Source organism: Carcharhinus amblyrhynchos, chromosome 21 (assembly GCF_965287045.1).
Source record: "Carcharhinus amblyrhynchos chromosome 21, sCarAmb.v2.hapA, whole genome shotgun sequence".
Classification (NCBI taxonomy): Eukaryota; Metazoa; Chordata; class Chondrichthyes; order Carcharhiniformes; family Carcharhinidae; genus Carcharhinus; species Carcharhinus amblyrhynchos.
Window position 1 is genome coordinate 27,314,820 of NC_137344.1, and position 25,706 is coordinate 27,340,525.

The 25,706-nt window shown below is 40.5% G+C and overlaps 2 protein-coding genes across 3 annotated transcripts in view; both read left to right on the forward strand.

The window, feature by feature from the left end:
* Positions 1–2,475, forward strand: part of mfsd11 (major facilitator superfamily domain containing 11) — a 31,502-nt gene extending 29,027 nt beyond the window's left edge. The window contains exon 13 of the mRNA XM_080208881.1: positions 95–2,475. Coding sequence (XP_080065007.1) covers positions 95–256 — 162 coding nt within the window. The 3' untranslated portion in view covers positions 257–2,475. The remainder of the gene's footprint in view (positions 1–94) is intronic.
* A 12,839-nt stretch (positions 2,476–15,314) lies between these two features.
* Positions 15,315–25,706, forward strand: part of stx8 (syntaxin 8) — a 182,519-nt gene continuing 172,127 nt past the window's right edge. The window contains exon 1 of one of the 2 annotated variants that reach the window (XM_080208888.1): positions 15,315–15,387. In XM_080208888.1, the coding sequence (XP_080065014.1) occupies positions 15,371–15,387 (17 nt within the window). In that variant the 5' untranslated portion in view covers positions 15,315–15,370. Of the gene's footprint in view, positions 15,388–15,422; positions 15,514–25,706 lie in introns of those variants that run through there. The other variant, XM_080208889.1, reaches the window with a different exon arrangement.

The window sequence follows — 25,706 nt, forward strand, 5'->3', positions numbered from 1 at the left end:
TGTTATTAAAAATCTTGTTTATTCTATACATTGAAGAATCTATTTTGCAATGCGTCCACTGAATGTTATTTTCGCCCTTTTACTCCTCCACCAGTCTATCAGTGCAGCAATTGCATTTGGTTACAGCAATTATCTACTGCTCGAATGGCAGCTGCTTATCCTTGGTGTGGCTGGATTCTTTGGCACAATCTCTTTCATCCTTGTGGAATGGAAGGCAGAAGCACGTTCGCTTGGCTTCCGTTATGATCGCATTTAATCAAGAAACCAGCATTTAAAAGACCCAATGGAATATAATATTTTAAATCTTTGATTCATTCTTAAAGACCAATTTTACTATTTTGAGAATTTTAATTTTGCTGTGTGAAAATTTTCTGAAAAATGTTGTTCACACATGTTAATGTGGCAGAAGGTAATAACTGAAGGAAATGTAAAAAAGCCAATAAAACAAGGTAACCTGAAGCAGGCCAATGAATGGCTGGTTGAATATATTTACCAAATATTTCCACTGCACAAAATTAAAATTCTGCACTTTAGAAATATGCAGAAACTAAATATGAATGCAGTAAAATATTGAACTCTGAAATGAAAATGCTGTTTCAAGCGTTTTCCCGGTAGTGTTGCAGGGCATTATTTCAGATCCAAGCTGTTAATTGCCAAATCTTATTTGATCCATTTCATTGATGTAGAATCTGCTTTTATTTGTGACTCTCAGTCTTTAAGAAATGTCCAGTGCTTTTGCATGAGATTTATTTTTGAAATGGAAGAGAATCATTGTTCGGAAACTTCCATTTCACTCTGCTTCATGTTATTGATCTTTGTTGTTTATTTTTAAATGCACGTTGGTACATTATCAGGAGTATCAACTAACTAAATTAAGCATAATATTTCAAATCATTGCACACTATTGACAACTACTAACATTTGTTGATGTGACATTCTTAATTGTATTGTTGATATTTTACATTCTGTAAACTAAATATTTTTGTGGCCACATTTTCCAGTTGTGATTATTATGGTCTCATGTAAATGCATGTTTTGCACGAGTAATTACACTGGGATAGCTTAAGTGGCAATATAAATATTTAATGGTTAGTAATGATGGTGACAAGAACTTAAGTTGTTTAGCCACAGAATTGATCAATGTTATAATATGTTCGTGATGACCTTCATACGTTCAGAGTTTGACAGAAGTGCAAATTGTTGGCAGCCCCCAATTATCTAATCAGTCTAGATATAGAATGTTTCTGTTTCCTGATCGCATGCTGCTGAATAGCTATGTCAAGATCAAAGGGGATATTTTGCTTTGCACAAAGGTTGAATCAGGGTGACATGGTGGTTATCACTGTTACCTCACTGTGCCCGGGACCCATGTTCGATTCTGGCCACGGGTGAATGTGTGTGGAGTTTGCACATTCTCTGCATGTCTGTGTGATTTCCTCTGGGTGCTTCATTTTCTCCCACACTCCAAAGGTATGCAGGTTCGGTTCACTGATCATACTAAATTACTCCTTTAGTGACAAGGGAACAAGTAGGTTAAATATGTGGGGTGATAGATGTAGGGCTTGGTGGACCAAAAGGCCCCCTTCTGTTCTGTAAGGATTCTGTGATTCTAGGACATAAATGAGAATTTAAATTTTGAGGGGTTTTCTACTATTTACTTTTTAAGCACTTTTTGAACTGATGGATCAATGAAAGTTAATTTTTATAGTTTTTAATAATCGGTTTCTCGTGATTGCAGATAATAAACTAAAACCTCTAGTGGGATTTTGCTTAAAGAAAAGGTATTCTATAATGGGTCCAAATAATCGATCAACTAATGTTTTCCACATTTAGTGGCTGACTGTAATTAAAACTAATTCAGGATTCCATATCAGATTGTCTGCCGGTTCTTGGTAGAAGGTATCAGCTAGCCTCACTTTAATTTGAGTCTTAAAACCGTGCAGTTTCGTTTTGCAAAATTTTCTTGGTTGGGAGGTAACAACTCACTTTCTCACTCCACTTTGTCAGACCAGTGTGAAGTGGCTGAGGTTATTTCTCCTTGATGAGATGTATGGGAACCAGAAAAAGGGCAACATTACCTATATTTAGTTGGGACTAAAAAGGTGTATTCTTTTAGGAACGCTCGATTATATGCCAAAGTATACTGAATGTTTTATTCACTTTCTACTTAGCAATCATTGACTACTCTCAAAAGATAGCAGGCTTTTGTGATAAAATAATATGGTAATGGTGGAAAATGTATTATGGATCTAAACTGAAGAGTGCATAATTATGCATTTGATGCTCATTTAGAATGATCAACATATGAACTTTTCTGTTTCAATCACTCGCCAGAACTTGCTGAGATTAATATATTTGGTTGTCTTTTCTATTTTAAACAATACTAATTTGCTTTGTGACATTAAAAATGCTGAATTATTTATTACATCTGTCACAAGTGGCGAGCATTCAAATTAAAATGGGTTTTTGGAAGAATAGTTTTGTCTCTTTTTATACACTGGATGGAATAATAAAAACAAATTAGGGATGAGCATTAATCGTAACTTAATGCCATTGCCTTCAGTTTTGGTTTCAGTGCAAAACTTGTACATGGCTGTAAATTGATAGAACCTTGAATTCAATCCACATAGCTGGTTGAGTCCATTGTGACAAGAGATAGCTCGTTTGGACATTGTCTCCATAACTGCTGGATTGAGGAGCGTAATTAAGCTTTCCCACCGCAATTTCCACAAACACAGTGAGGAGTGCTTTAAGAGCGATAGCACTGGTTCATCAATAGCATTCTCGCCTCTGAATCAGATGTTTGTGGATTCATATCCCGCGCCAGAGACTTGAACACAAAATCTGATCTGCGCAAATGCTGCACCATCAGAAGTGTCATCTTTCAGGTATAACATTAAACTGAGGACCTGTCCGCTCTTTCAGTTAGAAAGAAAACATTCTGTAGCATTATTTTGAAGAAGAGCAAAAGAGTTTTCCATGTGTCATAACGAGCAATATTTTCCCCTCAAACCAACGTCACTAAAAACAGATTACCTGGTCATTATCACTTTGCTGATTTTGGAATCTTGCTGTGTGCAGAAAGCTTAATTATGTATTTTTTAAAACTGGCTTTGGGTAATTCAAACTATTTTAGAACTGAAATCAGATTGTTGAATATTGGCGTGGCAACTTTTGAAAGAAAGAAATTGAAGCGATAGCACGCCGCATCACTTCTCGCAAAAGACCCAAAGCATTCCACTGTATGGACAAATGTACAAAGACTCCACAAATTGGAGTGTCTGGAATGAATGGATATTTTCTATGGTTGAAAGAGTGCGAGAGGATAACTGGGAAAATTCTCACTGCTTTTGAATAGTGCCATGGGATCATATATTCTTAAACCACTGAAACAAATGAATGAGGGCCTTGTTTGCCCTTTCATCCAGCATCTCCTCAATGCTACCCAGTAATGTTCTTCTAGATTATGGCCTTGGGGTTTCTCTTTGTTTGTATCCAAAGAGAAACTTATCCAGGACACACAGGTCACAGACTTTTGGGCACCAGTGGGTTAGATCTGTGACAACACTTCTCATTTATGGCTATTAATTAGTATTTCTGTTGATGAAACTGATCAAATTCCTGATTTATAGACCCTCCTGTGTTAGGTTCCTGCTCAAAAGCAGTTTTCAAAATTGCAAGATTTTCAGGTACTGCAGGAGACAGTTCTTTAAAAAATTGGTATTTGATTGAAATGCTTTGAGCTTTTGTTTACATTTATCCTTTTGGAGACCTGCATATTGTTTCTTATAATACATTTAATTTCATGTGGTGAAGTCGCATTAAATATGGAGAAATTTCCTGTTGTAGGTTTATAAACATGCATTTAGTATGCATAAATGATGGTTGAGTTGGTTGAAATTGTCATACATTAAAGAAGGAATATATGATATTAAGTCAGTACTGTCCTTAGGTCTTGGGTGCTTGAGCTGATTTATGTTCATTTTTAATTGGATTAAATTAAGTTGGTGCATTTTAATGTGTGTAATATGACCTTTGTGGAATAAATGTAGATTGTGCCCACGATGGAAACTCCAGGTCCGTGTTGTAGAGCTGAAGTGGAGCTGGAACCCACGACTGAGCAAGTATGTTAACTTGAGTTTAATCTGACTTGTATCATGCACAGAATATATATGTTTTCTTCCCATCTGTAATCAGTGTGGTTTGTATGGAAAAATGTGTTTTTGTTGCCCTTGGATTGTATGTGCCAATTCAATGATTTAGCAGCAAGCTTTTGTGATTTTAAAATAAAGGTATTCTCTCTCATTTGTCAAACATCACACGCATAGTCTCATGCAGCATACTCAAATACCCACATGTGCACACATAGACTCACTAAAGATTGGATACAGTTTTAAAAAGTGCACTTTTACCAACTAGTTATTTTGTCTCTGATTTACAATTTCTGGTCTCCCATGTAGTGGGCCTGTGGTCTCTTGAATGGTTCTGATTATATATACGTTTTAAGTGGGAGTCTTGTAAAGAGTTCAAAACAAGATTGTTATGTTCTTGTAGTTGAATATCCAGTAAGTTAGTTCTCAGGTGAACTTTGGAACTGGTACAGGTTAAGTATTTTGGCTGCTTGCTTGACTTGACGACTGGTTCTAATAGATCTACTGAGTCTTGGGGTAATTAGGAAATTAGGATGCAGGCCCTGAAACCAGCTTTGATCACACGACAGTTTCATAGGCCCAACAGTCTAGTTTGGAGGGGAGGGGGGAGGTGGGTTCATCATGCTGCAATGGGAAGTTGTAAATGCCTTTGAATATTGATTGTTTGATCCAGTACAAAATATGGACATAAGCAGCCTGGAACCTCCATAGTCTTTAGATGTTTTCTCATGCTAGATAATGAATTCCACAAATGGCTCCGAGGTACGCTTACCTAAGTCCATATTTAATTAGCTGTACATGATACTGTCCGTGGTCTAAATGTCACATGATTTATGGCAGCCATCTTTCCAAGTTGTTTCTAGTTTTTTAAAAAAGTATTGGCGAAAAGTTCATAACATGTATCTTTACCAAGCATGATACATTTGCTGTAGAATCGCTATTTTAATCACTGTGCAGAAAATGGAACATGGAACAATTCAACGTTTAAAATCCTTAAATTCCAACAATCTCCCCATTCACAATACAATGTGTCAATTTGAAACTGTCCTCAAAGTAAATTGTTAACAGTAACATAATTGAAATAGCTCAGGAACCTGTCTTTATTATACTTGTTGATTGCTGCTGGTTTGGTTTATGCTACATTAGATTAAAATACCAGATCTCTGTTTGCTCTGGTTTTAGACAAAAACTATATTAACTCTGCACGTTGGTCAGTTGATTTTGAGTTTGGGTAAAGATCAAGAATGTTTCCAATAGAGATGGGGAGGGTGGGAATACATTGCTAAGTTCTTTTTAACAGAAGGGCAAACAATGGATTCAGTTCAATGAAGGGAAAACGGCTGTGGTTCACTTTGAAGACCTTGAAAATGGGGCTAAATTGCCCCATTTGGATCAATATTTTGCAAAACAACTGTTTGTGACAATAATCCGTAGGAACATTGCTTGACGTTTAAAATTTTGCTGCTCCTCCAAGACCAACATCTTTAGACTCGAAGACTTTGATTTGTTACATGTTTCATTCTGTGGTATCCAGGGACATTAGTGTTTCAGACTTACTGCAACTTAAAATTTGTACCATGTTGTTTGTTGTTGTAATGTGTTTATTTTGACTGCGATGCCTTTGCACTGGTCTATTTTCAAATATTTGTCAGAAATTGAATTGGTTGCCTAATCAGTCTGAAATACTGAGACCGAGGGCAGAATTTTACATCACTGTTGCAGTGGGGACTGGGTTGTAAAATGTGGCCAGCCATTCAATGCTCCGTAGACTTTGGCGGGAATGGAAGAACTTGCTGGCAGGAAAGGCTGTAACATTCACCATTGGGATGCCAGAGCTCCAGGGGTCACAGGTGAGTGTAGTCACCATCACTAAGGAGGTGGTTTTGGGGAAAGTCCATTATTAAAGTCGTGATCAGAGTACTTGAAAGTGCCTGATAAAGGAGGACTGAACCAGCACGGCTTTGTCAGGGGGAGGTCGTGTCTGACAAATCGGTGGAGTTCTTTGAGGAGGTAACAAAGAAGTTAGGTAAAGGAGAACCAGTGGACGTGATTTATTTAGATTTCCAGAAGGTCTTTGACAAAGTGCTGCATTGGAGACTGTTAAATAAGTTAAATGCCCATGGTGTTGACGGTAAGATCCTGGCATTGATAGAGGATTGGTTGACTGGCAGAAGGCAAGAGAGTGGGGATAAAAGGGTCTTTCTCAGAATGACACCCAGTGACTAGTGGTGTGCCTCAGTGGTCGGTACTGGGACCACAGCTTTTCACAATGTACATTAACCATTTTGGAGGAAGGAACTGAATGCACTGTTGCTAAGTTTGCAAATAATACAAAGATATGTAGAGTTACAGGTAGTTTTGAAGAAGTCGGGGGGGGGGTGCAGAAGGACTTGGTCAGGTTAGGAGATTGGGCAAAGAAGTGGCAGATGGAATACAATGTGGGAAACGTGTGAGCTTATGCACTTTGAAAGGAGAAATGGAGGCAGAAACTATTTTCTAAATGGGAAAATGCTTAGGAAATCAGAAATGCAAAAGGACTTGGGTGTCATTAACCTTAGGAGAATCTTGTACAATGTACAAGTTCAGTTGGCAGTTCAGAAGGCAAATGCAGTGTTCACATTCATGTCAAGAGTGCTAGATTACAAGAGAAGGGGTGTATTCCTGAGGCTGTATAAGGCTCTGGTCTAACCCCATTTGGAGTACTGGGGCACTTTTGGGCCCCATATCTAAGAAAGGATGTGCTGGCCTTGGAAAGGGTCCAGAGGAGGTTCACAAGAATGATCCCTGCAATGAAGAGCTTGTTGAATGAGGAGCAGTTGAGGACTCTGGGTCTGTATTCATTGGAGTTTAGAAGGATGAGGGGGGATCTTATTGAAACTTAAAGGATACTGTGAGGTGTGGATAGAGTGGATGTGGAAAGGATGTCGCTGCTAATAGGAAAAACTAGAACCAGAGGGCACAACCTCAGGCTAAAGGGACAATCCTTTAAAACAGATAAGGAAAAATTTCATCAGCCAGAAAATGGTGAATCTGTGGAACTCTTTGCCACAAAAAGCTGTGGAGGCCAGGTCATTGAGTGGCTTTAAGACAGATAGATAGGTTCATGATTAATAAGGGGATCAAGGGTTCTGGGGAAAAGGCAGGAGAATGGGGATGAGAAAAATATCAGCCATGATTGAATGGTGGAGCAGACTCAATGGGCCCGAATGACCTAATTCTGCTCCAGTCTTATGGTCTTATTCCACCCTTAAAGTTTGTTTTTTGAAAAATGTTTCTTGGTGGATGGATTGCAACAACAAATCTTCAAGGTAACATTGTTGCACTTAGTAATGTGGTGTGCAATGTTTACATTTATTTTGTGTAATAAATCCATTTGGATTTGACAAATTGCTACGTCTCTTCAAAAAGAACTTGTGCATGTAGTGCCTGTAAATAGAAAATTTTTAACTCACTAAAATATAAACTTTGTCATATTTGTCAACTAATGAAATTCTTGCCTGTTTATTCATGCGTAAGTTGGCTTCTAATTCTTTTTGGCAATTTGGATGAGTTTAAAAGAAAAAGACAAGGTGAAATAATAGAGTCAAGCTTCCTTGGAGACCCTCGTTTGCAGGAATTGCCCCTGGCACCATATTCTGAAGAAGTGCATTATTAAAGTTATGTCATTTTTGAGGAAGTGGAGGTAACATGAGAAAATCAGCAGATTGAAGGGGAGTCGTCCATCAAATTGTTGTTCCCCTGGTTACCACAAGGGCATTTTAAGAATCACCCATGAGATTCCAATGGCAGGTCATTTTGGAATTCTGCAAGACATCATGTCTACTGGCTGGGAAGCCCCTGACACTGATTAACCAGCTCCATTGATCCCAATTACAATGAAACATTTAGGAGGGTTTTAGTGGATTCTACTGATCCTCTGTCCAAAATAAAAGTAGGGTATCAGTATCTTGTAATCATCATGGATTTGTCTGCCTGATGTCCAGAACATTAAGAGAATCTATTGCAAAGGTGATCATTGAAGGGTTAATTCAGTTTTCGTGAGGTATGGGTTACCAGAGAGGTTCAATCTGATCAGAGACCAAATTTCATGTCACAAATATTCCAGGACACACTGAATTGGTTAGGAGTAAAACAGATTGAAATTGTGTACATACCATCCATGTGTTGGGATTTTCCAGCTACGCACGCCCCAAAACTGGAAAATCCTGCCAACGCTGAACGGATTTTTCCATGGTCTGCTACAATTCCTGAGGTGGGTGAAATGGGAAGGTTTGCCCCATAGTCTCAGGGACATTGAAAAGATGCAATCAAAGCTTAAAAACATGATTAGAACTTATTGTCTTGAATATTCTGGGGCCTGAGATAAGAGAATTTTTATTATTTACCAATAGAGATGTATCTAATGAGTCAAGTGGGTTTGATTCCTTTGAGTTAGTCTATAGCCATGAAGTAAGGGGCCACTCATATTCATTAAAAGGAAAGATTATGATCTAAGAACAAGAAATAATTCTCAGATTATGTATCCAAGTTTCGAGAAAGACTGCCAAAGGCTTGTGTTGTAGCTCAAGAACATCTTAAGATTTCCCCACAAATAATAATAAAAATTGATGGATTAGCCAGCCTGGGCAGCAGGGTGACACAATGGCTAACACTGCTCCCTCACAGTTCCAAGGATCTAGATTTGATTCCCAGCTTGGTTTACTGTCTGTGTGGAATTTGCATGTTAACATAAGAACATAAGAAATAGGAGCAGGAGTAGGCCAACTAGCTCTTCGAGCCTGCCCCGCAATTCAATAAGATCATGGCTGATCTGTCTTGGCTCAGTTCCACATTCCCGCCCTCTCCCCATAACCCTTAATTCCCTCTCTTATCAAAAACCCATCAACCCACATCTTAAAAATATTTAGCGAGGTAGCCTCCACCACTTCAACGGGCAGAGAATTCCAGAGATTCACCACCCTTTGAGTGAAGAAGTTCCTCCTCAACTCCGTTCTAAACTGCCCCCCCTTTATCTTGAGGCTGTGCCCCCTAGTCCTACCATCCTTTCTGAGTGGGAAGAGTCTCTCCACCTCTATCCTATCCATCCCATTCATCATCTTATACATCTCAATGAGATCTCCCCTCATTCTTCTAAACTCTAACGAGTACAAGCCTAATTTATTCAGCCTCTCCTCATAGCTCAACCCCCTCAACTCCGGCATCAGCCTAGTAAACCTCCTCTGCACTCCCTCCGAGGCCAAAATATCCTTGCGTAAGTACGGCGCCCAAAACTGCACACAGTACTCCAGCTGCGGCCTCACCAATGCCCTATACAGCCGCAGCAAGACCTCCCTACTTTTATATTCAATCCCCCTCGCAATGAAGGCCAGCATCCCATTCGCCTTCCTGACCATATGCTGCACCTGCAGGCTGGGTTTTTGCGACTCATGCACAAGGACCCCGAGGTCCGTCTGCACCGTCGCCTGCTGCAGTTTTTCTCCACGTAAGTAATAACCCTTCCTACCATTATTCCTACCAAAGTGGACCACCTCGCACTCTCTGTATCTGTGGGTTTCCTCTGGTTTCCTCCCACAGTCCAAAGATGTGTGGTATAGGTGCATTGGCTATACCAATTTGTCCCTTAGTGTCCCGGAATGTGTCGATTAGAGGGATTAACAGGGTAAATATGTGGAGTTATGGGGATAAGGCCTTGGTAGATTGTTGTCGGTACAGACTTGATGGACCAAATGACCTCCTCCTGCACTGGAGGGATTCTATGATTCTAGCTGAAACTCAAAACCGAGGAATAAAGTACCAGTCCTGTTCCCTTTACAGGTTAACCGTTGAAAGCTAGGTTTAGTCAGCATTATGATATTCTTACTACCATAAAACTATCGTTTATTCACAAAATGGGACAACTGTGATGGAATTTGCAATTTCAACCTTTTTTTGGAGACAGGTCCTAACTGAAAAGGGAAACAGGATACAGAGCCATCAGAGCTCAGATGATGATTCCAGTGGTGCAGTACAGGCAGGCTGAAGAAGACAGAGGGTAGGTTTAGAAGCTGAGAACAGGTAAATATACAGTTGCAGTGGCTGTTTCTGTTCTTGAAGTAAATATTAGTGGATCTATGTCATTCCAGACTGTCGTAAGCAGCATTGAGGAAGTTCTGCAAATGTGTGTCATTTTTGTTGTGCACTGGAGATTAGGCTAAATTCTAGAGAAAGAGGAATTGAAACTCTGAGGATGGCAGAGGAACTTTGTGACTGAGTTTACATAAATGTTGCATGGATTCAGAGCCAATTCAGAAGATCTGTTTTAGGCATATCTGCCATTACTGTGTAATTTATACTTGACCACAATTTGCTTGTTAATTCAAGTTTAACACACACTGACTCTGGATTTGAAATTTACAGATCTTGACCCAAAATCTTACAAATTCAGTAGGCTAATCTGAGGATTTCATCTGGTTGACACCATACATAGAAACAAACAACATAATTTTTAAAACTTTACATTTTAGTACATGGAAGCTGAACTCTACAGATACAGAATTTTGTAATGTTCAAATGTATTCCTGTATATTTCTAACCTAGTAAAAAGTCTGACAACACCAGGTTTTAGTCCAACCGATTTATTTGATAGTAAACTCACAAGCTTTCGAGGGGACTCCCTCAGGGGTTTCACCTGACGAAGAGGGAGTCCCCTTGAAAGCTTGTGAGTTTACTATCAAATAAATCGGTTGGACTAAAACCTGGTGTTGTCAGACTTTTTACTGTGTTTACCCCAGTCCAACGCCGGCACATCCACATCATTATTTCTAACCTATGCACTGAATACACCACCTAGTGGGAGAATTTGGTAACTGGAATTCTACCAGAGCGAAATAGAGCAACAAACATTATTTGCTACCCATTGATTTTAATATTTTCATCTTTAAGTTGTGCAATCAGAAAATAATTAATTTTTAACTTTTAATAATAGAAATTAGGGTTCATGGGGACTGTAGGTGCATCAAAATGATTATAAAAAGGTGCTATGAAACAAAACACAATGAGAATTTTATAGTGCATCATTCGCACATCATGCTGGTTCTGTGCCTCCTGGCCTCCTCCAGGTATTTGGGAAATCCTCTGAGGCAAAATAAAAGGGTTCACCGCCCCACCCCATCGCATCTTCTTCTTTTCAGCTCAAGCCAAATAAGAGCAGCCCAGCATTAGCATCTACACAACGAGATCATGTTTCCACAAAATTATTCCACAGTTTTCCTCAGCGTAAAATAGTCTTGGATACAGCATCAACATTAGAATGGAGATTATGCAGCATGGTAACACAATGAGGCATTGAGATCAACTCAGGAAGTTGTTTTGATGCTGTAATTCCTGCCTCCGTTTATGGGACCTTGCATATTGCAGGAATGTATATTTACATGCATTTAATTTTACATGCCTTTAGACCTAACTTCATCACAGCACCTGAGATGAAAGGAATATAAAATACTTGCATTTATAAATTGCCTTTCATAACCATGGAACATACCAAAGCACTTTACAACCAACGAAGTGGTAGTTGCTGTGTAACATAGGAAGCATGGCTGTGTACAGCACAGTCCCACAAACAGCAATGTGAAAATGACCAGAAAAATCTGTTTTTAATGATGATGTGGGATACATATTTGCCAAGGTACCTGGGTCTCCATTGTTCTGCTTTCACAAAGTGTCACGTGTTTGAGCCTTTCAGTTGCAGCCCAGTAACGGGAACACACTTCTTCATAAACTTGCTTTATTTTTCTGAATCAACTCAGCATACACATAACCAAACACTCAGTGCCACCTGTAACCTCTTTATATATATATCCCAGTGACTTCTATTAAATGAGTAACATCCAATTTAGGACTTAAGTGGAAGGTAACTTAACCCAGTCCTAACACCATTGCGACTTTTGGACCCACCGGAGAGGGACAACAGCGCCTCTGTTTAATATCTCAACATGACATCTCTGACTGCAGCGATCCCTCAGTATTGTACTCGGAACCACCCACAACTGCACTGAATTTTCCACTTGGGTAAAATGCTCAAGTCTCTGGAATGACTGTTGAACTGAATGAGAATTTTCTTCATTTAATACAGCCATATTCTGCAGTTTCATTTGATTCGCCATAGAATAGTAACCGTATTGAACTACAGCTTCCAATTGGGGTACTTTTAAAACTGAGGCACATTGATGGTATTGGCCTTGGTTTCGCAAGGAGCCTTGTCAATGAACTGGCAGCTTCCATTTTGTTAATCTGCTGAAACTGGCAGCAATTTCAACATTTTGAGGACATGCAGAATATGGAAAGCCTGAAATTGTAGTCTTCATCTCGTCACCCCTCTATAGGCTGTACTGTGGTGGAGGACCCTCATTAGCACCGTCCCACCTCTCCTCATTGCACCCCTCCCCTCCCCTCGAAGTCACCACACGGAATAGTCTAAAAAAGAGTTATTTTGAGGCTCTGACAAAGAGTCATCTGGACTCAAAGCTTTTTTCTCCTTACAGATGTTGCCAGACTTGCTGAGATTTTCCAGCATTTCCTCTTTTGGTTCCAGATTCCCACATCCGCTATAATTTACTTTTATCCAGTAAAAAAGAGTCCTATTGGACGCAAACGTTGACTTTGTTTTATTCTTCCTGTATAGCTGTCAAACCTGCTGAGTTTTTCCAGCATTATCTGTTTTTATTTATTCTTGAAATCAGTTGATGTTGGGAGAACTTCACTGCTGTTAAAAATCACATAAAAATTACACGTTGCTCAACTGAGATTTTACCCACGATCTGAGTGGTAACCGCTGTTGAGCAACAGAACTGGTCCCTGAAGAGTAATTTTTGTGTTGTTCAATGTTCCTGTTAAGATTAATTATTAAATTTCTTTATGTTTCAAATATAACTTTAAAGCTGCTTGCGATGTTTTATCTTCCATCTTTACCTCATGCACAATCTTTATTTTGCTGTGTGCTACATTTTCTAAGAAGTGATTTGGTGCTTTCCATTTGCTTGGTTGGCTGTGAGAATTTTTATGTGATTGGCTGCTTAGAGTGCTTGATGCTAATGTGCAACCCCATGTTGGAAATACCTATGAAAGAACACTGCAACTCGGTTAACTGTGATGTGGATATGCCGGCGTTGGACTGGGGTAAACACAGTAAAAAGTCTGACAACACCAGGTTTTAGTCCAACCGATTTATTTGATAGTAAACTCACAAGCTTTCGGGGTTAGTCCCTTCGTCAGGTGAATGGAGAGTTCTGGTCTCAGACAGAGCATATAAAGCACAGACAGTTTAGAGATTACTGATTAGAATGCGAATCTTTACATATTGTCAGCCACTTCATGACTTGAACATCAGGTTAGGTGTAAAGATTCGCATTCTAATCAGTAATCTCTAAACTGTCTGTGCTTTATATGCTCTGTCTGAGACCAGAACTCTCCATTCACCTGACGAAGGGACTAACCCCGAAAGCTTGTGAGTTTACTATCAAATAAATCGGTTGGACTAAAACCTGGTGTTGTCAGACTTTTTACTCAGTAACTGGTCAGAGGAGGTAAAGTCCTCACCACAGGTTGTTGCCTCTCGTGATGCGTCATCTTTATGTCAATCTAAAAGCAAATTACTGTGGATGCTGGAATTTGAAACAAAAACAGAAAATTCTGGAAAATCTCAGCAGGTCTGACAGCATCTGTGGAGAGAGAATAGAGCCAACGATTGGAGTCTGGATGATTCTTCATCAGGGTTCATGACAGGTCATCCAGACCCAAAACATTAGCTCGATTCTCTCTTTACCTGTGCTTCATTGTTGACCTAAAATCCAGACCTTTTATGGCTTGCCCCTGTCACTGGCTGTAGCTGGTGTAGTTTGTAAACTACAATGCAGATATACCACCTTAAATACAGCTCCTTTATTATCTTACAAATCATAGATTATCTTACAATGAATAGAATTAAAAACATGGTTCACTGAGATAGAACTCCATACAACTTTATACAACTAGTTGGTTTGAAACTATTACACTATGTGGCACAGGCAGTGCACCAAATTCTATAATGTCCAAAAAGCTGGAATAAATACTTTCTACAACAGTCCTGTGGTGGTTTGGCACTCTATTAATCCGGATTTGATAGATATTTCCCTCATACCTTACAGGATATCTCTGATTACCAACTTTGGCTGGAGGTATTAATAATTCCTGGATCAGTTTTATTCAACAACTGCTTGCCTCCAACTTCCCTTCCCAGTCTTTTCTCTTATCTGATGAAAGGTCATCCAGACTTGAAATATTGGCTGTATTTTCTCTTCACAGATGCTGTCAGACCTGCTGAAATTTTCCAGCACTTTGTTTTTGTTTCCGATTCCAGCATCCAAAGTATTTTGCTTTTTTCTTTTATTCTGTTCTGCAACATTTTTATAACTAATAAACCCCCCACCTCAAAAACATCCTTTGTATCTCTGATTTCTTTTATTTCTCAGATACTCATTAGAGTGGCCAAAATAAATTAACATTAATTGCTCAGGACTCCAGTGCAATCCAGGATTGTTGGTAACATTTGAAGGACATCATACTTTAGGAAGCAAAGGAATGGCTGATACTTTAAAAACTTTTTAAATTGGGGTTATTCACATGTAATGTCTATGTTTATAAATTTGAGTTATTCAGATGTAATTTTTTTTGAAAGTTTATTTATTATTGTCATCAGTTGGTTTATGTTAATACTGCCATGAAGCTACTGTGAAAATCCCCTAGTTGCCACATTCCAGCGCCTGTTTGGGTACACTGAGGGAGAATTTAGCATGGCCAATGCACCTAACCGGCAGTCTTTTAGACTGTGGGAGAAAACTGGAGTACCTGGAGGAAACCCACTCAGACACGGGTAGAATGTGGGAATTGAACCTGGTTCCCTGGTGTTGTGGGGCAGCAGTACTAACCATTGTGCCAACCACTGTGCCACCATGCCATAATGTCTCTGTTTATAAATGGGGGTTATTCAGGTGTAGTTTAATGTCTATGTTTGTAAATTGGAGTTATGATGTGTATTGTTAGTAAGCCAGCAGGACTACACTGGGCTTCACAGCCCCTCTCTGCAGCTGCGATACAAACACCTCTTGTTCCTGTCAGACCGGAACCAATGTCTGGGAAAGTTGTTGCACTCCATACCGAAATGAGAGCTGGACAGACAACAGGAAGTGGAGAGCAGCAGCGGAGCGATGGCCCGGGAGCCCTGGTGAGGCTGGAGGGGCTTCGGAGGGGAAATAGGGCCGGGGGAGGTTGGAGCCGCTTTTATATCAGGCTCGGATTCACCTTGGCCGCAATTGAAGCAGTTCAAACCCCGCTATAGAGAATAACCGGGGTCAGTGTAATAGGCCCGTGGGTGCACACCCGTACAGATTCTGTATCTTTTATAAGGGATATTTACAGTACAGGATATGTGTGACATCCTTTATAAGGGATATTTGCAGTGTAGGGTGTGTAATATCCTTTATAAGGGATATTTGCAGTGCAGTGTGATATCCTTTATAAGGGACATATACAATGCAGTCTATCCTTTATAAGGGATGTTTACAGTGTCGGGTGTATGATACCCTTTGTAAGGGATATTTACACTGCAGAATGTGTGAAATATTCATTTTAAGACATTAACAGTGTAGGGGTATTTGATATCCTTTATAAATGATCTGTAAGGTGCTATGTTAAAACAGATCCTTTGCAAGGGATGTATGCAGTGTGTGTCACCCTACGTTGGCTCTGGGTTAAGCATTGCATTGATTTTAAAAGTTTCCTCCATTTCAAATCCTTTCTTGACCTCATTGCTTTATATTGTTGTAACCACCACCCAGCTTCCAATTCTGGCCACTTGCATATGTCCGATTTCAATCGCGTCCCACATTCGCCTCCTTTGCCCACACCCCCGCCCCACTGCTTTGCCTTCAGCATATAACATATAAACATGTCGACATATAAACTCTGCAATTCCCCCTCTAAATGTCTCCTCCTTTGTACTGCACTTCAATTTGATTGCCCATTTTATCCCCTTATGTGCTTATATGTCAAATTTTATTTTGATAATACTCCTGTGACGTGTCTTAGCATGTTGCTTCATTAAAGGTGCTACATATATGCAAATCCTTAGGGTATTTTTATGATGTACGTGCGGTTGTTGTGTTGTTGCACTGTTGTTGCACTTAGCCATGTGTATAGTTTATGACGCCATTGGCTACTTCGTGGGCTTTGCTTTAGGGTAGATTAAGCCTTTATAGAGTTAACAGCTATTCAATAAATCTATTTGGTTGTTTGCATCCAAACCCACATGTTTCTACTTTATATTCTTTCGTCCTATAAGTGCAGGATTAAAAGAATACTGGTGGTGAGGAGCGAATTAAATTCTTTTTGATCAAAAAAGGGAAGGGAAATCGCAGTTCCACTTACCAACTGAAATTTGGACACTTTCGATGTTGGGGCAGCATCAATAGCAGGTCAGCTGATTGTGCCTGGCACTAGACCACTTAGGTTGTTGGGCAGAAAAAGAGAGAGGTCCATACCAGAAATTAAAACGGGCAGCCCAAGGTGTTCAGGCAGCAGAGTTCACTATGTGCGCAGTTAGATTGAGGTGCAGAGATAGAGTAAGAAATTTTGTGTATTACATTAAATCAAAGAAAAGCTGTGGCAATTGGCTTATATTACAATTTATAAAATAAACTAGACCATCAAAATTAAGGGAAGCTTCAGAAGAAAAATGTTGCTGAGCAGTTCCCAATGTCACTGTAAAATGGCAGGACAATTTGGCACCATTGACTCGTTCGAGGAAGAATCTAAAAATTGGAAATTCTAAGACTATGTTGTAGCAAATAAAATTCCAAAGCACCATTGGCAGTAAACTTTATAATGTACTCAAGTCTGATACAGCCCAAGAAACTTGGTAACAAAAGATATAAAGAATTAACTAAGATACTTGACCATTTCTCACCAAACCATTAATTGTTGCAGAGCATTTTAGGTTCCGTATGAGGAATCAGCGAGAAAGAGAACATATTGCACAATTTGTTGCAATCCTGAAGTGCCATACGGAGCATTGTGAATTTGGTGACTCTCTGGATGACACTATTCAAAACCATCTCATTTGTAGGCTGAGGAATGAAGCTATACAGTAGAGATTAATAACTAAATGAAATTTAAGTCTAAAGACTGCCTGAGAGAGAGCCATGTCTATGGAGCTTGCTACAAAGAAGGTTTCTCAGCCCGGAGCAGACATGATGTTCCATAAAATGGCTTCCCCCAAATTCACCTTGAACTGCTTTCAGTTCAAGGTGAATCACATCGGTTTTGGGTAATTCCAAACTTCAATGGACAGCCTGTATGAATGGAGGTCAACACAGGCTCTACCGACTCCCTAATTCCTGAGGCCAACTATAAGCAAACATTGAATTACTTACCATTAAAGCCAGCAGATGTTATCTTGAGGACCTACTTCAAGGAAATAGTGCCTTTAAGAGCTCATGTCATCATAACAATAGAGTTGTGGGCAAATGGTAGAGCTGCCACGCTGTTGTTCAAGGATGTTTTCCAGCTCTCTTTGGCTTTTCTTAGCTAGAGAAGATAAAATTGAACTGGAGTGCTGTGAACAGGTTAGTTGATTCTAAAACAGATCTACGTAATATCTTGGAGAAATACATCGGTGTATTTGAGGAGACCCAAGGTCTCACGAAAGGAGTGTAGGTGGCACATAAGATCAAACAGAACAGCCAGCCTAAGAATCTGAAGGTAAGAACAGTACCCTACACCATATGTCCAAAGGTAAAATCTGAATCAATGAGACTTGTGGATACAGTAGCCTTAGAACTCATCACCACTGGCCCATCCCTTTTGTGCCTGTAATGAATCAGGACAGGACTATTGGACGCTGTGGGCAGCATAGTGGTTAGCACTGCTGACTGTCAGTGCCAGAGACCCCGGTTCGGTGCCTGGTTTGGGTTACTGTTTGTGTGAAGTTTGCACGTTCTCCCTGTGCCTGCCTGGTTTCCTCCCACAGTCCAAAGATGTGCTGGGTAGGTGGATTGGCCATGCTAAATTCGTTGACATTAAGAAAGAGGATGTGTTGGAGCTTTTGAAAAGCATCAAGTTAGATAAGTCGTCGGGACCGGTTGGGATGTACCCCAGGTTATTGTGGGAGGCGAGGGAAGAGATTGCCAAAGAGCCTCTGGTGATGATCCTTGCATCATCAATGGAGATGGGAGAGCTTCTGGAGGATTGCAGATGTGGTTCCTATATTCAAGAAAAGGAGAAGAGATAGCCCAGGAAATTATCGACCAGTGAGTCTAATCTCAGTGTTGGTAATTTGATGGCGAAGATCCTGAGAGGCAGGATTTATGAACATTTGGAGAGGTATAGTATGATCAAAAATAGTCTGCATGTCTTTGTCAAAGGCAGATTGTGCCTTACGAGCCTGGTTGAGTTTTTTGAAGATGTGACTAAACACATTGACGAAGGAAGAACGGTAGATGTGATTTATACGGACTTCAGCAAGGCGTTCAGTAAGGTCCACTTGAGAAAGTGAGGGGGCATGGGATCCAAGGGGGCATTGCTTTGTGGATCCAGAACTGGCTTGCCCCCAGAAGACAAAGAGTGGTTGTAGATGGGTCTTTTTCTGCATGGAGGTCGGTCACCAGTGGAGTGCCCCAGGGATCTGTTCTGGGATCCTTGCTCTTTGTGATTTTTTATAAATGACCTGGATGAGGAAGTGGCGGGATGGGTTGGTAAGTTTGCTGATGACGCAAAGGTTGGAGGTATTGTGGATAGTTTGGAGGGATGTCAGAAGTTGCAATGAGACATAGATAGGATGCAAGACTGGGCGGAGAAGTGGCAGATGGACTTCAACCCAGATAAGTGTGTGGTGATTCATTTTGGCAGGTCAAATAGGATGACGGATAATATTAAGGGTGAGACTCTTGGCAGTGTGGAAGATCAGAAGGACCTTGGTGTCCGGGTTCATAGAACATTCAAATCAACTTTGCAGGTAGAGGATGTGGTTAAGAAGGCGTATGGTGTACTGGCCTTTATCAATGGAGGAACTGAGTTTAGGAATCGGGAGATAATGCTGCAGCTGTGTAAGACCCTGGTCAGACCCCACTTGGAGTACTGTGCTCAGTTCTGGTCGCCTCATTACAGGAAGGATGTGGAAGCCATAGAAAGGGTGCAGAGGAGATTTACAAGGATATTGTCTGCATTAGGTGGCATACCTTATGAGGATAGATTGAGAGAGCTCGGTCTTTTTTCTTTAAAGAGACGAAGGATAAGAGGTGACCTGATAGAGGTGTATAAGATGTTGAGAGGTATTGATCGAGTGGATTCTCAGAGGCTTTTTCCCAGGGCTGAAATGGCTGCCACAAGAGGACACAGGTTTAGGGTGCTGGGGAGTAGGTACTGAGATGTCAGGAATAAGTTTTTCACTCCAGAGGGTGGTGGTTGCGTGGAATCAGCTGCCGGCAGTGGTGGTGGAGGCGGATTTGATAGGGTCTTTCAATAGACTTTTGGATAAGTACATGGGACTTAGTAAGATAGAGGGTTATAGGTAAGCCTAGTAGGTAGGGACATGTTCGGTGCAACTTGTGGGCTGAAGGGCCTGTTTGTGCTCTAGTTTTTCTATGTTCTATGTTCTAAATTGTCCCTTAGTGTCAGAGGGTCTAGCGAGGGTGAATGCACAGGGTTACTGAGATAGGACCTGGGTGGGATTGTGGTCGGTGCAGATTCGGTGGGTCGAATGGCCTCCTTCTGCACTCTAGGATTCTATATATTTGTGCAGATTTCAAACAACAATCAATCCAGTTCTGTGCAGGGATCGATACCCCCTACCTTTGATTGAGGCTTTGTTTGCCAGCCCAGTGGGAGGACAGAATTTCAGCAAAACCAACTTATCACAGGCCTCCCAGCAAATGAACGTTGCTGCTGAACCTCAACACCTCCCCATTATAACGCATAAAGGCTTATTTCATCACAAGAGATTATCTTTTGGAATAACTTCAACACCCGCTTTATTGCGACGGTTCATGAACCAGATCCTGAGTGGTCCACAGATGGTACGATGTTATCTTGATGACAAATTGATCATTGATACACCAATGAGCAGTAATACCTATGCAATCTAAAAGCCACATTGAAATGCCTTTAAATGCATGGTCTTTGTGTCAGGAAAAATAGTGTGACTTCTGTCAAATGTTAATACAATATTTAGGCCATGTGATTGATAGCAAGGGTTTAACAAAGGCACCTAAGAAGGTGAAAGATATCATGGAGGCTCCATGACCAATGAATGTAATACACTAAAGACCATTCCTGGAGTTAGTTAATTATTATGGCAAATTTATTTCGAGTCTAGCAACCCTACTTAAACAATTGCTTAATTTGTGCATAAAACAAGCATGACAATGGGCACAGGTGTGAAAAAGCATTTTCAGTCATCTGGTCATAGAGGTTTACAGCATGGAAACAGGCCCTTTGGCCCAACTTGTCCGAGCCACCCTTTCTTTTTTAAAACCCCTAAGCTAATCCCAATTGCCCATATTTGGCCCATATCCCTCTATACCCATCATACCCATGTAACTATCTAAATGCTTTTTAAAAGACAAAATTGTACCTGCCTCTGGCAACTTGTTCCAGACACTCACCACCCTCTGTGTGAAAAAGTTGCCCCTCTGGACACTTCTGTATTTCCCCCCTCTCACCTTAAACCTATGCCTGCTAGTTTTAGACTGCCCTGCGTTTGGGAAAAGATATTGACTATCTAGCTGATCTGTTCCTCTCGTTATTTTACAGACCTCTATAAGATCACCCCTCAGCCTCCTATGCTCCAGAGAGAAAAGTCCCAGTCTATCCAGCCTCTCCTTATAACACAAACCATCAAGTCATGGTAGCATCCGAGTAAATCTTTTCTGCACTCTTTCTAGTTTAATAATATCCTTTCTATAAGGTGTCGGTTAAAGAATCCTTGAACTAATTAGAAGTGTTGGTACATTTCAACCCAAAGTTATCACTATCACTTGCTTGTGACCACAACAGCTATTTTTGGGCTGTGTAAAGGCATTCCATTGCTAGTATCCGCGCCTTCCTATGAGCTAATGTACTGTCAGTGAGACAGTTGTGCCAATGCTGGTGCATTTCACAATTGCCTTTGCCGTTAGTCATGAGCCACCCAGTAGTTTTTCTCGGAATCTTCTATTTTTCACTGATAGAACATTCCCAGTGACTGCAGTTCAGGTCCCAATGATCCCATGATGGGGAAGGTACTGGAGATGATGTTAAAAGGGAGAAACAGTGGGAACGCATCCTGAATTAAAGCCTTATGTTTCCAAGGGGAAAAAAAAGCACATTACTATGGATGCTGGAAGCTGAAACAAAAACAAAAAATGCTAGAAAATCTCAATAGGTCTGACAGCATCTGTGGAGAGAGAATAGAGCCAACGTTTCAAATCTGGTTGACTCTACGTCAGAGATTTTTTCCAGGAAACTCGAGTTGACTATACATGTGGGGAACGGGGGTAATTAATTTCTGGTGGCCTGGACTAATGCCTAGATTGAGAAAAAAGCAAGACTGTGCCAGGCATGTGCATGGGTAAGGAATGCACCACCATTGTTTTCATGGGAATGGTCTAAAATGCCTTTGCAATGTCTACACATTGACTTCGCAGATCCAGCCAAAGGGCATATGTTCATGGTTATCTTTGACGCACACTCCAAACGGCTGGAGGTTGTTCTAATGAAGTCAACAATTGTGGGGCAAACCATCAAAAGCTTGGTGAGATTTTAGCCAGATTTGGGAAAGCAGAGCAAATCGTGAATGATAATGGGCCATAATTCACAGCATTTGAGTTTGAAGGATATTTGAAGATGAGTGGTTTCCAATACACAAAATCAGCACCTACTCCTGACCACCCATCGACAAAGGGATTAGCTGGAAGGTTAGTTCTGTCCTTGAAGCATTCACTAAAAGCCTCCAAGGACCAAGGTTCATTAAATCGTTGTGGTGATGGATTGCAAATGACCGTGCGACTACTTATAATTCCCCAGCTTTACTACCATTGAGGAGAAAGTTGAGAACTGCAGTCGATCCGCTCTTCCCGCAGGAGACGCCCGAGATAGTAGAATGCAATCAGCAGTTGCACATCTTGAGAAGATAATTCCAAACGATGCTTGTTTCAACAAGGTAGTGTGTGTTTTGGTACGCAGCTATGCCATGAGTGAAAAGTGGTTTCCTGCAAGTGTATTGGCTCAAACTGGCCCTGTTTCCTATACTGTACAAACTGAAGGTGAATTAGTGTGGAGACGGCACGTGGATCAGTTAGCCACACACATAAATGTACCAGTACCATGTTTACTCCAACTATCTATGGATGAACCAATGTCTGTAATGTTAGATATTGTGACGGCAACTTTTGATCAATCAGCAGAAAGCAAGATTGCTGAAGAATCCTTTGCTGCCAGTCATCTTCCTTATGCAAAAGAGAGTGTTGTGCTTTCTAGGGTAGAGATGTCCTCTGAAGAACTGGAAAATATCTCTTCGGTCAAGGAGAACCAAATCCCTGAAGTGTGCAGACAACCAGTGTGGAATAGGTGCTCACCTGAATGTCTTTCCTATTAACAATTATTGTTGTGTAAATGATTCATTGACTGCTCTTGCATGTATGTTTTAAATTCTGTATAAAAGTAGTGTGGTTATTTATTGTTTAGAAGTAAAGTGGGAGGGCTGTTATATATTTAGGGTTTTGGTGGGTTTGCATTGTCAGTTTAAGAGTCTAGTTATGTTTGTGACATCAGCTGCTTTGCGGGCTTTGCCTCAGTCTAGATCAAGCCTTTACAGAGTAACAGCGATTCAGTGAACCTGCATTTGCATCCAATCCCATATACTTTTAGTTCATGTTCTTTTACCTGACGAGTGCAGTATACAAAATATAGGGTGCCACGTGTGACAGAATTAGCTCCGGTATATCAGCGGTGAACAGTCTGTGTGACTCAGACCTGTTATCAGGGGTGCACAAAGTACAGTAAGTGCATGCATGAAATATTGTACATTATGTATAATATTTATAAGATAGAGATTGCTTGTGCACATACATCTTTTGATAGTGCATGTCACAACTTCAAATCTTGAGATGTGAGATTTTTCAATTATCCAAGTTACATTTTGGACAGATGTGTGGGTTGAAGGAAATATTGGATACCAGTCATGTAGTTTCTTTTCTCATTTTGTTTTGCCTGTCTTTTTATTTTCATGACTTCACCTTTTGTGTTCACTGCCCACTAAGCTGAACTATTTGGAAGTGCTGTTCTTTCTTGGTCTCACTGTGTGTGTGGGTGTGGGTGGGATTGGGGTTTAATGAAAGCAAGTGGCAGCTTCTGCAATAGGGTGAAGGCCCTCTTACACAAGATAGATATTGATGAGGAAGGCTTTTTGCTGCCATCATAATTGAGAAGGATCGCTTTACTCCCCCTCACAATATCTCATTGTTTCTCCCACTTCTTTTGCCCCAACATTTTACTCAGAAGTTTGTTCTGAGTAAATAATGAACTCAACGCTATGATGGGACTAGAGAGCTCCTGGCATTAGCTAGTTTAAAGCGATGTTCCTTGACATGCAGTTAGGCAAAGCAACATTAAGGCTATTTAAAATGGTTCATAACTTTCACTACTACTGTGAATCCTACATCCTTTTATCCTCTTCTGATTTCAGTGTAGGTTTCAATGAGAGGTGATTTCATTGAAACCTGCAAAATACATAAAGGAATAGTCAGGATAGATGCAGCTAAGGTGTTTCCCTTTGTTGGAGAGTCTAGAACCAGGGTACGCAACTTCAAAATTATTTGATTTGATGCAGGGAACGCCACTTAGGGTGAAACGAGGAGAAATTTCTTTACACGGAGGATTGTGAATCTTTGGAATTCTCTACCCCAGAAGGCTGTGGAAACTAAGTCAATGTGTATGTTTAAAGCAGAGATTGACAGATTTCTGATCAACAGTAAGATGAAGGGTTATGAGGATAGTGGGTGTAAAAGGCATTGAAGTGTCTGATCAGCCATGATCATATTAAATGGCAGACCAAGCTCGACAGGCTGAATGCCCTCCCCCTGTTCCTGTGGTATACACCCCACATTGACCTGTAAACATATCTGCCAAAGTATAAATTGCTATTCAGTGATTGATCCAAATGTAAATAGACTAATGTTCCCTTTGATATTCTTATAATTTTGGATATTCTCCCTCCATTCTTTTCATGTCTAAAATCCTAGGGTTTCTATTTATTAACCCTCTTTAATATGTTTAATGCAATATGTTCTTCATTCAGTTAATTACTTTGAAAGTGATGTCGGTCTTGTCATAGAAATGGTGATTGTGCCAGAAATATTCCATAGAATCATAGAAACCCTATAGTGCAAAAGGAGGCCATTCAGCCCATTGAGTCTGCACCAACCACAATCCCACCCAGGTCCTATCTGCTTAACCCCATGCATTTACCTTAACTAGTCCCCCTGACACTAAGGGGCAATTTAGCATAGCCAATCCACCTAAACCACACATCATTCCGGTGCCTGTTTGGGTCAGTGCACCTCACCTGCACGCCTTTCAGAATATGGGAGGAAACTGGAGCACCCAGAGGAAACCCATGCAGACATAGGGAGAATGTGCAAACTCCACACATACAGTGACCCAAGGCGGGAATCGAACCTGAGTTCCTGGCGCTGTGAAGCAGCAGTGCTAACCATTGTGCTACCATGTCGTCCTATCATAGCTAGCAAAGAAATGAATGGCCAATCAGTTTTAGGTGACCCTGTTCGGAGGTGAAATGCTGACCCCTGTGCTCACTAATCTATATTGTTTTTCAACCTGACAGCACCTTAATTTTAAAATTTTCCTGCTTGTTTGCAAGTCCCTCCATAGGCACAAGGAAATGTCAGTACTACACATATCCCGTACAAATTAAATATATTTTTCATTGATAATGTTTTTTACATGATTTAAATCTAACTGGAATCTAAATTACCAGGTTTCTGTTGGCTGGCTATTATCCATATAGATGACGATAGCTGTGGCACAGTGGTTAGCACTGCTGCTTCACGGGACTGGGGTTCGATTAGCGGCTTGGGTCACTTTCTGTGCAGAGTCTGCACGTTATCTCTGTGTCTGTGTGGGTTTCCTCCAGGTGCTCCGGTTTCCTCCTGCATTTTGAAAAAGTTGCTAGTTAGGTGCATTGACCCGAACAGACGTTGGACTTTGGCGATTAGGGGAAATATCTCAGTAACTTAATTGCAGTGTTCATGTAAACCTTATCTGTGACTAACAAATATACTTTACTTAACTTCCATTTTCATTTTGACTCTGAATTAAAAATACTCTTCGAATGAGACATGAAAGCAAAAGCAAAATGCAGCTGATGCTGGAAATCTGAAATAAAAACATAAAAGCGGGAAAAATTCAGCATGTCTGGCAGAGAAAAACAGAGTTAACGTTTCAAGTTTAATTTATTTGACTTGAAGTGTTAATTGTGTTTCTCTGTTCAAA